Source organism: Giraffa tippelskirchi, chromosome 6 (genome assembly GCF_054371585.1).
Source record: "Giraffa tippelskirchi isolate mGirTip1 chromosome 6, T2T-mGirTip1v1.2.pri, whole genome shotgun sequence".
NCBI lineage: Eukaryota > Metazoa > Chordata > Mammalia > Artiodactyla > Giraffidae > Giraffa > Giraffa tippelskirchi.
In genome coordinates, this window is record NC_137280.1 from 15,527,034 (window position 1) to 15,539,970 (window position 12,937).

The window sequence follows — 12,937 nt, forward strand, 5'->3', positions numbered from 1 at the left end:
TAGTCCTCTAAGAGGTCCTTTTAGTCAGTATTACCCAGTAGCTCTGAAAAACAGCCACCAAATCCCGAAGAGTTTACACTGTGAAAATCATGTCTTACTCAAGGAGACTCCATTGTTGTATTCACAGCAAATCCCTACAGAAAAACTTAGAAAGTATACTCTTCTGGATAACCTAACCCAGTGTTCAGTGTTCAGTTTTCAACTTCTGAAAACTTGTAATGAAGCAACTCTGTAGCCTCTATAGGTCCTGCTGAAACCTACTGTCTTTGCCAGGCTTCACCTCTTCTCTCTTCATCTCTGCGTAAGCCTCGCTTCCCTTCCAGGCTCTGCTTGGTGTTGCCAGGTTCCTTGGCCTATACGTGTTTATTTAAAGTTTGCCACCTCTCCACGGTGATCTATTGATACAATCTGAGTTTTCAAGACTTATTCTCAATAAGATTTTTTATTTTTATCTTTTTAAGTTTCTTTAGGTAACTCAAGTCCAATTGAGGCAGCTGCCCCTGGCATTATTTTGTCTTGGCTGTGACTATATGACTGAACAATGTGATTTCCCATGAACATAAAGGAGGAACTGAAGAGTGACACAATTGTTTTCTTGGTTATTATTTAAAACTTTAAATAAAAATGAAACTATAAATCATAAATATGTAGCTTACACAAAGGTACATTAAAAATGTCAATATGCTATTAGGGAAAGATTTATTTAAAGAAGATACACATACGATTTTTTCCTCTTTTTAAAATATTAATGATTGATTTCAACTAATGCTTACTGAGCAAGGCACTATTATTATTTCATTGTGCTACATGAAATAAATATAGGAAACATGGATTGTCCTTTCAGTGAAATGAATACTGTCTTGGTTTTAGCACTACCAAAACTGAATTGCGTTTTACTAAATAAAGTACGTAATTATAAAAATTGGTGGTTAGAAGTCTTATGTTTAAAGGAAAAATTGCTATAGGAATTTTTTTTCTTAATTTCCCATTAGAAGTCATCCTTTCTTATCGACCAAATGCCAAAGTTGGCCAACTTTTGTTACAGCACCTCTCTAAGACTCTTATGCAACAGATGATAGAAGCTTGGAACAGAAATGGCTTAATTCTGAGAAACACTTACTCTGAGAACTGAATTCTACCGTCACTGAACAAATGATTTTTGAATCTTTGGTATCATTAAGTAACCTTGTTATCATGAGAATCTTGAACTTCAAGAACATAAACCATTTGGTATCAAATGTCATTATTTGGTGGCATTGTTCTAGACATACTATAGGATACACAGAGTTAGCATTTAACCATTGACACCATTACTCAAATCCTCAAAATAAGAACAGAGGTTTTTGACGTATTGACTTTAAATAATTGTTACCAGGTTCCAGTTCAGCCATGAGAAGGTAAAAGAATGTTCTGATCTAAATCATTGACTGACATGTAGAGGCAAAAAATATAGACATTTACTTCTGTGGCTTGGAGTTTCTATTTCTAGCTTTATGCTTTTTCAGGCAATTTTATCTAGTTGGTGTTAGATTAATAAATATATACATAAAGATCATTTCTCATTGCAAGAGTACGATTACTGGGGGGTGCAGAATCTAGAAGGTATCTTTGAAGTCCAGCTAGTAACCACTGCCTTTATTGCTGTACTGTATTACTGTACTCTTCTCCTTCCTTTGGAGAAACAACTATTCAAACATTTGCATCATACCATGAATAATTAAATATATTATACAGAATGATGTCAGAATTCTATGAGATTATGGAGGAAGGGCCAAATCTAATTTGGGGAATTCAGTAACCGTTTCTCAGGAAATGATGTTTAAGGTAGAACTAAAACAATAGGTTTATTGTGATTAAAAAAGGAAAGTCACTTTGTTTCAGATCTGCTAATCTTCAAGTTTTTTCCCACATCTTCTTATCTTATCTTATATCAGTTAATTTTTAATCATTATTCTCTATATTTAAAGTAATTTAATGAACTTTTTATTACACATTGCAACATTTAACATGAATAGTATTCTTGACTTTAGATGTACTTATCATTAACTTCTGACATTAGATTAGTCCCCAGCATGTAGTAGATGTTACAAACATTTTGGTTAAATAAAGTATGGTTCAAAATTGGCAGTTTTATAGAATATACCTGTACTACCTGTAAAATGTACATAATTACAAAAAAAATTATCTTTAAAAAATACAAGCTTGTCTTCCTATTCTGTTACCTTTTAGATAATATGAATATGATGGATTGAAAATTAGTGTATCTAAAAGAGGCGCTTTTACACTTCTAATAGCCAGATCATTCTACTTAATGAGATTTTTTAACTGATTATGTTTTTCATAGCTTTTTGGAAAACACTTTTAAGCCACATAGAGATTTGAACAACTCCTTTAACTTCTTAAATCATAATACCAGCAAATACAGCTTTTGGTGTGTAGTGACTTGAAATTTCACTCAACAGTCAGGTAATGGTGTCCAATCTGCTTGATAATATTAACAAATATTAGATGGTTTTATTTTCACATTGTAATAACATTATTTATACAACACTAATATTCTCTATCAGTAGATTTTTAAAATTTAACTGTAAGCAGCTTTTGTGGAAACCTTTGGTATCCATGGTTTCAAGGAGTTTTAAAATTTGGCCTGCATTTTAAAAAATTATTTATATTTTTACAATTTATTTTTTTAGAGCAATTTTAGGCTCACATTTAAAGTGAGGGGAAGGTTCAGAGATTTCTCATGTATCCATTGCCCCACGGAGAAGGCAATGGCACCCCACTCCAGTACTCTTGCCTGGAAAATGCCATGGACGGAGCAGCCTAGTAGGCTCCAGTCCACGGGGTCGTGAAGAGTTGGACACCACTCAGCGACTTCACTTTTACTTTTCACTTTCATGCATTGGGGAAGGAAATGGCAACCCACTCCAGTGTTCTTGCCTGTAGAATCCCAGGGACAGCGGAGCCTGGTGGGCTGCCGTCTATGGGGTCGCACAGAGTCGGACATGACCGAAGCGACTTAGCAGCAGCAGCAGCCATTGCCCCATATGTGCGTAGTCTTCCTCATTATCAAAAACCCCACCAAGGTGGTATGTTGTTACACTTGATGAATTTATATTGATCCATCATTATCATCCAAAGTCCATATTTCTCAATAGGGATCACTCATGGTGTAATATATTCTTCTGTTTGAACAAATGTATAACAACATACACCCGCCAATATAGTGATATACAGAGTAGTTTCAGTGCCCCCAGAATTTTCTTTGCTCTGCCTGTTGCTCTTCTCTCCTTAACTTCTGTGCTTATCTTTTTATTATCTCCATAGCTATGCTTTTTCCAGATTGTCAGATGGTTGGAATCATTCAGTATATAGTCTTTTCAGATGGGCTTCTTTCACTTAGAAATATGTATTTAAATTTACTCAATGTGTTTTTATGGCTCATTTCTATTAATGAATAATAATCCATTTTCTAAGTTTACCACAGTTTATCTATCAGCTCACCTTCTAAAGGACATCTTGGTTGCTTCCAGGCTTTGATAGTTATAAATAAAGCTTCTGTAAAGATCTGTGTGCATGCTTGGATGTGGTTAGTCTACATTTAATTTAGTTATTTAAATTGGCAGAGTTCTACAATAAGTTTATGTAGCCCTCTTCTTCTCATACCTGCTAAGATATAAAAGAATAACTGTAAGGTCCAGGTGAGTGGAAAGTAAATTAAGGTGTGTTTTATTTTAAAATGGGGCTTCCCTGGTAACTCAGGTGATAATCCACTTGCAGTGTGGGAGGACCCCAGTTCAATTTCTGGGTTGGGAAGATCACCTGGGGAAGAGATAAGTTACCCACTGTAGCATTCTTGGGCTTCCCTTGTGGCTCAGATGGTGAAGAATCCACTTGCAATGTGGGTGACCTCGGTTCTGTTCCTGGGTTGTGAAGATCCCCTGGAGGAGAGCATGACAACCCACTCCAATATTCTTGTCTGGAGAATCCCATGAACAGAGGAGCCTGGCAGGCTACAGTCCATGGGGTCACAAAGAGTTGGACATGACTTATTGTTGTAAAACGTTAATTCTGAAATATACAGTAAAAAGTTAAAAACCTCCTCCCCTCTTATCCCTCATCAGTTCTGTTTTACTGTCTTCAAAGGTAACTTCTATCAAGGGTTTGTATTTTACCTCTCTATAAGTCTCTGTTAATGAGATAAATAAACACATGCTCAACCTCACATACTGTTTTAGAAACATATGTGGGTTATACTACAGAAATACATATATTTTCACATCACAGTGTATCAAAAATATGATTTCTGTCATACGTTGAACTGTTCCTCATTTTTAAATGATTGAATTATAATCCTTATCACAAGTATTCCAAAGTTAATTTAACCATTTCTTTTTTGATGGATAGATAAATTGCTTAGCATTTTCTTCCCCTCCTTTCCTCTCCTTTCTTCTCTCCCTTTTTTTCACCATTTCAAATAGTACTGCTGGTACTAACCATTTTTCAAATTGTTGATATGAATCTCACATGTCATGTTTTAGTATTTCTGTAGCATAGGTTTTTAGAAATGGAATTACTTTGTAGAAAAACTTGCATGTTTAAATATCCTGTCTTGTAATTTCACTCTACAAGCTATCCTTAAAACCCTAGTATATGAAACATTCTAACATTCAACAATGTCAGATGTTTTTTAAAAATACAAATTAACTGTTTAAAATGTTTGCCAACATGACAGTTGAAAAGAATATCTGATTGTTACCTTAATTTTTATTTTATTATTAGGAAAGTTGAGCATATTCTAGTTTTTTGGCCAGATTGTATTTTATATGAATTATTTGTTCATGTATTTCTATTTTTTGTTGTTTATCCATATGACACTTTGATATCTTCGTTTGAACCTATAATAGAAATCTTAGCCTGATAGGTATAAAACTATATTTCCTTTTCCTCTCCTCTCTAGTGCCATTCTTCCAGTTGATCAGATATAAAACCCTGGAGTTATCCTTGCTTAACTTTTCTCTCTTACTGTAATTTTAATCCATCAGTAAGTTGTGTTGGCTGTGTCTTTGAAACTGGTACAGAAATTCACCATTCTTGTTAGCTCTATTGCTACTACCACCTCTCACAACTTGTCTTCTTGTTTTAATATTTATGTAAACTGTTTTCTACACAATAGCCAGAGAAATTCTCTCAAAATATGTCCATTAATTTCAAGACTGTGTTTAGAGTCATATCCTGGCTCCTTCAAAATAAAACCCAACCTCCTTACCATGGCCTGTTTAAGTCTTGTATGATTTGGTCCCTGTTGGTACCTCTGACTTCGTCTCTTGCTTCTGTCATTCGTACTCTGTTCTAACCGTCGTTGCTTTTATATGGTTTCTTGAAAATCCTAAGTACACTCCCATCTTGGTGCTTTGCATTGTTGTTCCCATCTGCCTAGAAATCTCCAACTCCATGGATCTCTCTCCAACTGTTTTTTTTTTTTTTTTTAACATTTTTTGAATGTTTCTAATATGTATAATGTGGTAGGCTGTGGGATTATTAGTATGAGAATAAAAGGTTTATGTTCCATGCCCTTAAGATACCTTAAATCTATAAATGCAAATATGTGAACCAAATAGAGCAGAAAGGGAAAGTATGAGTAGATAATAGCACTTGTCATTCTCATAGTGATGATGTAGTAGTACTTACTTTGGAGACTGTCCAATGATTATCAAATTTAGCTTAGTAAAAGTCTTGAAAACCAAGATCTGAGTCATTTATTTTATGATATTTAAAATAGCACGCTATTAATTATATGTATGCAATAACATACAAATGTAACTATACATATAGACACATCCACATATATTGTTACAAATTATTATTGATTTCTGAAATTTTCATTATAAAAATTATTGAAGTTCTCTAAGTTCTTTGTTTTAGATGAAGAAAATTCTTATAACATCTACCTGGCTTTTATGTGATCAGTTCTTCTTTTGAAAGTGAAAATGAAAGTGTTAGTTGCTCAGTCGTGTCCAAATCTTTGTGACCCCATGGACTATAGCCCATCAGGCTCCTCTCTCCATGGAATTCTCCAGAAAAGAATACTGGAGTGGGGTAGCCATTCCCTTCTCTAGGGAATCTTCCCAACCCAGGGATCAAACCTGGCTCCTCCTGCATTGCAGGCAGATTCTTTACTGTCTGAGCCACCGAGGAACCCCAGTGCTTCTTTTGCTTACTATCAAAACCAGTGTTTTAAGTTGAGAGATACTATGAGTAAGCTTTTGTTCTCAGGAAAATTCACATTTGGAAAGACATTTTCTGTTAATTCTGAATGAAAGAAGTTCAGTTTTCTTTTTCGATAAGATTTTTATTTATGTTTTGACTTCATACTGAGAAACAAACAGATTGCTAGGTTATAATTAAGTAAATTTTCACAATGTAAACACATCCATGTAGTCAAAAAATTGAGCATTACTATTACTCCACAAACCAACATCCCAGTCATCAATCTCTGAAAAAGAGTCTTCACTCTCTTAACTATTAACAGATTAAGTTTTTTTGGTTTGGAATAATGGTAAAAATCAGTAATTCTTTCAGTTAGTGTGATCTAATATATTTTATAATCTCATACATTTTTAAATTTTAAACAAGGGAAGAAGTAATAGTGGAAATATTTTCTATGTATTTATGTGAAACTACATGTTACATTTCTATTAAATCATCCTACCTGTTCTTATTCTTAGAATCCAGACCATTGTCAGTTCCTGTGAAAGCTGTGCTGAATGTAACTGAAGGCTGTAAAAGTCCTGAAGAAAGAATGAAAGAGTTTATTGGAGTAATATGGAATGCAGTTAAGAGTCTAACACTGCAGGTAAAATGAAAGTTAGAAATATCATGGTTTAATTTCTCTGTTGCTTTTTAATTTTCAGTGCTTTTAAGATTGATAAAAATTTTCTCACTGGTGACACTCTTGTATACAACCTCATTTTCACAATTTAAATTAAAACTATTGGTGTTCTTTGCAGATTAATAACAAAATGATATGAAACACATATGCTCTTCCTGATAGTTACAAAATTACACAAATTTTGAAATGTTATTTGTATTTTAAAAAATTCATTTTTTTGTTTCTTTTAAGCATTATTTGAAATATTTTAAATGGTCAATATACCAAAGCATACTTATTTCAGTACTGAAATAAAAGCTTAAATTGAATTAAAAGGATTACCTAATTATTTTTTCTACCTAACTACATATTAAATATGAAAATATTAATTATAACTATTGTTATTAAATTTTCTTCTCACTTTTCACTTTTAAATATACATAATTTAATCTTACTGAATTGCACGTCTTCCAGATCATGTTTTAACTGGTGAAAATACACAATTAAATGCTTATCTAATTTCATAAAACTGGGTAAGGGTACCACAACCATTTTTAGGTTTTCATATAGACTTTTTTGTCTTGAAATAAGATATTACAGACTGATAACAGAGGCATCTTTATAGAATTTTATGTGTACCAGACAGTAATATCTATTTATTGGGACCTCCCACTTGTGTTCAAGATGTCGACAATTGCAGAAGAATATTGCTCCTACCTTATGAACAAGAAAGAGCAAGGTAGATGATCTGCAAAATTATACTAGATGCTTCACCCACATAAACTGCAAGATAATACATATGTGCTGTTCATAGCTGCTAGGTTTGTGGTAACTTGCTATGCTGTGTAGAAAAGTGATCCAAACATCTATGCCTAGCTATAATACAATCTGACTAGTATAATGAAAACTTTTAAAATCACTTTTTAGAAATAACATCCAAAAACATCTCCAGTTCTCTGGTATCAGTATGTGCATATGATTAATTCACATGGTGACCCTTGAATAACTTGGGTTTGAATAGTACAGGTCCATTTATACATGAATTTTTTTTTTTTTTTTTTTGATACTTAAGTGCTTCGTTTTCTGTGGTTGGTTGAACCCGTGGATTCCGAACAGTGAATACAAAGGGTAGACTGTACAGTTATATATGGATTTTCTGCTGCGAGGGGTCAGTGCCTCTGATGCTTGTGCTATTCTAGGGTCTGCTGTATTTAAAGTACTATTTAATACAAGAGCTGGTAACCTGGGTTTTGGCAGTCTTTTACAGCTTCTCTTTTTTTGAGCATGATGCTTATATAAAATTAAGAGAAGAGGGGGAAAGAGAAAGTATGTTTTGGTATTCTTTTGTTGTTGTTTTAACTCTCAGCTTGCAGGAAACACGACTTTGTCCACAGATATCAGCTGTGTCCTACAATCTCTGCCAGCATGAGGCCTTATGCTATTAATATTATCCTAGTAACTCCTTTTGTTGACTTACTTGTACTCCTTTCTAGAGGTTCCTTTGATGCATTGATGGCATCAGATGAGACAGGAAGGTGAGACTTCATGAATGCAGGAAATATTTAGTGCCTTTACATTGAATGAAATTGATTATAGAAGCAGAAAATAGACAGTACTCCTAAAATGTTGCTGAATATTTATACTCAATGTTACTTTCTTTAGTCTATAGTAAAAGACTGTATCCTTATGTTCTCTTCATTGTATATCACCCACTCCTTGTTTAAACATTTAACAGTGGCACATGATAGAGCAAACTAGACTAGGTGTGGTTTTGCTTCTGATGACTATATTTATTCACTTAACCATATGTAGCTTTTCCTGCGATAAAATCTTTAATCTCAGGGGAGATACGTTACTGATGGGAATGAGGGTGATACATGGGCAGTTGTATCTCAGTTTTATTCTTTTTCCCAAGTTGGTCAACCTCAATCTGTGTTCTTAGCTTACTCTGGTCTGTGATCACAAGAAAATAAGCTTAAGTTTTCTTTAATTCTTCTGTTTCTGTATAATGCCTATTAACCATTCTGTGCTCCTCTAATTTTACTGATTGATTTAACACATTATTTCTACTATTTAAATAACCAATAAAATATATGCTTTTTTTCCCTGATGAGTAATACCCATCATCTTGTTATGTGTTATTTTGTAGTCTTCTGTAAAGAGTAATCTATGGTATATTTTGTTGTTGTTCAGTTGCTAAGTTGTGTACAACTCTTTGTGACCCCATGGACTGCAGGATGCCAGGCTTCCCTGTCTTTCACTGTCTCTTGGAGTTTGCTCAAACTCATGTCCATTGAGTCAGTGATGCCATCCACCATCGCATCCTCTGTTGCGCCCTCCTCCTTTTGCCTTCAATCTTTCCCATCAGGGTCTTTTCCAGTGAGTTGGCTCTTTGCGTCAGGTGGCCAAATTATTGGGACTTCAGCTTCAGCATCAGTCTTTCCAGTGAACATTCAGGGTTGAGTTTCTTTAGGATTGACTGTTTTGATCTTCTTGCTGTCTAAGGGACTGTCAAGAGTCTTGAGCACCAGAATTCGAAAGCATCAGTTCTTCAGCATTCAGCCTTCTTTTATGGTCCAACTCTCACATACATACCTGATTACTGGGAAAAAACATAGCTTTCACTACTATGGACCTTGTTAGCAAAGTGTTGTCTCTGCTTTTTAATATACTCTCCAGGTTTGTTATAGCTTTTCTTCTAAGGAGTAAGTGTCATTTAATTTTGTGTCTGCAGTCACCGTCAACTGATTTTGGAGCCCAAGAAAATAAAATCTGTCACTGTTTCCACTTTTTCTCCATCTGTTTGCCCTGAAGTAATGGGACCAGATGCCATAATCTTAGTTTTCTGAATGTTGAGTTTTAAGCCAGCTTTTTTACTCTCTTTCACCTTCATCAAAAGGCTCTTAAGAATCCTCTTCACTATCTGCTATTAGGTGGTATCATCTGCGTATCTGAGGTTGTTGATACTTCCCCCAGCAATCTTGATTCCAGCCTGGCATTCGCATGATGTACTCTGCATATAAGTTAAATAAGCAGGGTGACAGTGTACAGGCTTGACGTGCTCCTTTCCTAATTTTTGAATGAGTCTCTTGTTCCATGTCCGGTTTTAACTATTGCTTCTTGTCCTGCATACGGGTTTCTCAGAAGACAGATAAGGTGGTCTGTTATTCCCATCTCTTTAAGAATTTTCCACAGTTTATTGTGTGGTAGTCAATAAATATAAATACTGAAGTGATTAGTAAGTTAAGATGAATAACTAATGTGAGTACATATTTCTACTATAATTATTTTATAAATAATGGTGAACTTATCTAATTATATTTCCATCTGAGGTTCTAAATCATAGTATGACACAAATAATACTTCATGTAAAAAAGGAATAATCCTAATATTATTAGATCTCTTTCTAGGATTTTATCTTACATATCATGTTTTTCTTTAGTACCGTACCTTAGGTCATTTGTACTCAGGAGTTAGTTGTATTTTGATTTCATTAAGCTGGGACTAAAAACTGTGGTTGGAAAGGTATGTTTTCTTAGTTTCTTTTCTGAGACTTAGTGTATAATAGGTTTTCATGGCCATCTCTCTTAATATTTTTCTTCTTTTTTAAATTTTTATTTTTTTAATAATGAAAGTATAATAACACATTTATAGGAGACTTGGAAAATACAGTACAAGATTACAAGCAGTTCCACTATATATTACAATTTTTTAGTAGACAAATTAAGACTTTATATGGAATTTCAATATCAAACTGTCAAAAATTCATAGGATGAATATTCATAGAAGTAGAAGGATATAGTAGACCTGAAAAACACAGTGATATAATTCAAAATAATTAAGATTTATATAATTTTAATACCATAATAAGACATAAATTCTATTCAAGTTCCCATAGGCTGTAAATTAGGAGATACTGGAAACATATCCAGGGACATAAAACAAGGTGCAAAAAATTTCGTAGTTTAAAGGTTTTTAAATTACACAGAGTCTGTTATCTTATCACTATCAGATTATGTTAGAAATCAGTACAAACATATTTTAAAATAACCCATGTATTTTCTAGTGCAATTTGACATTTACTGAGAGATCTTTGACTTAGCCATCGAAACCCTCAATAAAGTTAGACTGATTGCAGAGAAGAAAGATACAGTATTATTTAGTCAAGTACAGATTTTATTAAAATTTCATAAAAATTTTGTGCTGGTGTCCATTTTGTTTTCATACTTTATTCAAAACTCCATATTGTATTTAATTGCATCAAGCAACTTCAACTGCATGCAGCAAATTCTAGTAAGTTCTCTTTTCATTTCTATTATGACATATTTTCTAATTTTCCTTGTTATGCCTTCTTAGAGCTTCCTTGGTAGCTTGGATAATAAAGCGTCTGCCTACAACACGGGAGACCCGGGTTCAATCCCTGTGTCGAGAAGGTCCCCTGGAGAAGGAAATGGCAACCCACTCCAGTATTCATGCCTGGAAAATCCCATGAGCCGAGGAGCCTGGTGGGCTACATACAGTCCATGGGGTCACAAAGAGTTAGACACGACCGAGCGAATTCTCTTCACTCTTCATTTCATGCCTTCTTAGGTACACCCATCATTTAAAAATGGACACTTAATTTCAGAAAACATGGGATTTTGTTTAAAGTATGCTGCTGCTGCTAAGTCGCTTCAGTCGTGTCCGACTCTGTGCAACCCCATAGACGGCAGCCCACCAGGCTCCCCCATCCCTGGGATTCTCCACGCAAGAATACTTTAAAAGTATTAAAGTATCTTTAATATTAATTTGTCATTTTGATACTAATTTCTCTTAACTTTTGATGTCTAGCCTACAAAAAATTTATTCGGTTCTGACTCTTATCTACAACTTTCCCTTTCTGGCAACACAACTCCTTTCTTTTTTTGCTCAGCTTTCCTTCTCTATTCTAGTGAAAATGCTTTGATACCCAAATAAGCTTATATAGTAATCATTTCATATGTATGAAATATACATATGCAATATGTTTGTATATAAATAAAAGTTTAATGTACTGGGACTGTAGCAGATTTCTTTTTAAAATTAGTTACTTTGTACTTTTTTCAGAAATGGCACTAGAGTTGATGAAGAGGTGTAATATAATTTGAGGATTGGCTCCAAGGCTCTATTTCTCTTTAATATGTCCTCTACTTTTTGAGATTTCATATAGTTTCTGGTAAACATTGTATTTCTAAAAATTTCCTGTTGCATATAAGTATTTATTTAACATTCAGAGACATGTTAACATTTTAGTACCCCAGTATACACTTATTTATTTATTTTTAAACAGCTAGTAGTAGTGTTAGTTGCTCAATCACATCCAACTCTTTGCAGTCCCACAGACTGAAGCCTGCCAGGCTCCTCTCTCCATGGGATTCTCCAGGGAAGAATACTGGAGTTGACTGCCATTCCCTTCCAGAGGATCTTCCTGACCCAGGGATCAAACCTGGGTCTCCTGCATTACAGGCAGATTCTTTACCGTTTGAGCTATAGGGAAGATCCTATAAAACAGCTAGTTGCCTAGTAATACATTATGGAATGTTCTCTTTCCCTCCATGTATTATTCTTTCTTTCATTATCACATTCAGCACTCAATTTTATTATATATTATGGTAGATCCTGAGTAGACAAAAGAAATATAGTAGTTCTCTTGGTCTAGCAGGAAAAAGACAAATATCCATTGTATTAAAGCATCTTGTGGGGAGTGTCTCTTATACAGATCCCTTATAAAACTCTTGCTATCGAAAAGAGAAATGGAGTTATCCGGGTAAATGTCATCTATTGAAAGGATATCTACGGCATGCTCTGCCAGGTTTGTGATGAATTTGGATACTATCTCAGATTAATATTTATTGATTTTTAGGATTAGATGACGTATGATCAAAAATATATAGCTGTTTGAAATTTAATTTGGTCCCAAATACTATTTCTTGATGATGTAAGTAATTGTATTAAAAATAACCTCATTCTCTTTTATCCATTCCACTAAAAAACTGGTGGCTTCTCTGGTGGCTCAGATAGTAAAGAATCTGCCTGCAGTGCAGGAGA

At 34.2% G+C, this 12,937-nt stretch overlaps 1 protein-coding gene and 1 long non-coding RNA gene across 42 annotated transcripts in view; one reads left to right on the plus strand and one right to left on the minus strand.

Moving 5' to 3' along the window:
* Nucleotides 1–12,937, plus strand: part of VPS13B (vacuolar protein sorting 13 homolog B) — a 752,042-nt gene that overhangs the window by 335,115 nt on the left and 403,990 nt on the right. For 39 of the 41 annotated variants that reach the window (XR_014057390.1, XR_014057381.1, XR_014057388.1 and 36 more), the window contains one exon: nucleotides 6,729–6,856. Coding sequence is in view for 19 of the 41 variants with exons in the window: in XM_081503358.1 (XP_081359484.1) it covers nucleotides 6,729–6,856 (128 nt within the window). In the remaining 22 variants the exon portion in view is untranslated. Of the gene's footprint in view, nucleotides 1–6,728; nucleotides 6,886–12,937 lie in introns of those variants that run through there. The other 2 variants (XR_014057396.1, XR_014057393.1) reach the window with 2 other exon arrangements.
* LOC145511025 (uncharacterized) overlaps nucleotides 4,183–12,937 on the minus strand; it is a 55,006-nt gene continuing 46,251 nt past the window's right edge. The window contains exon 3 of the long non-coding RNA XR_014057401.1: nucleotides 4,183–6,791. This is a non-coding gene — a long non-coding RNA (uncharacterized LOC145511025). The remainder of the gene's footprint in view (nucleotides 6,792–12,937) is intronic.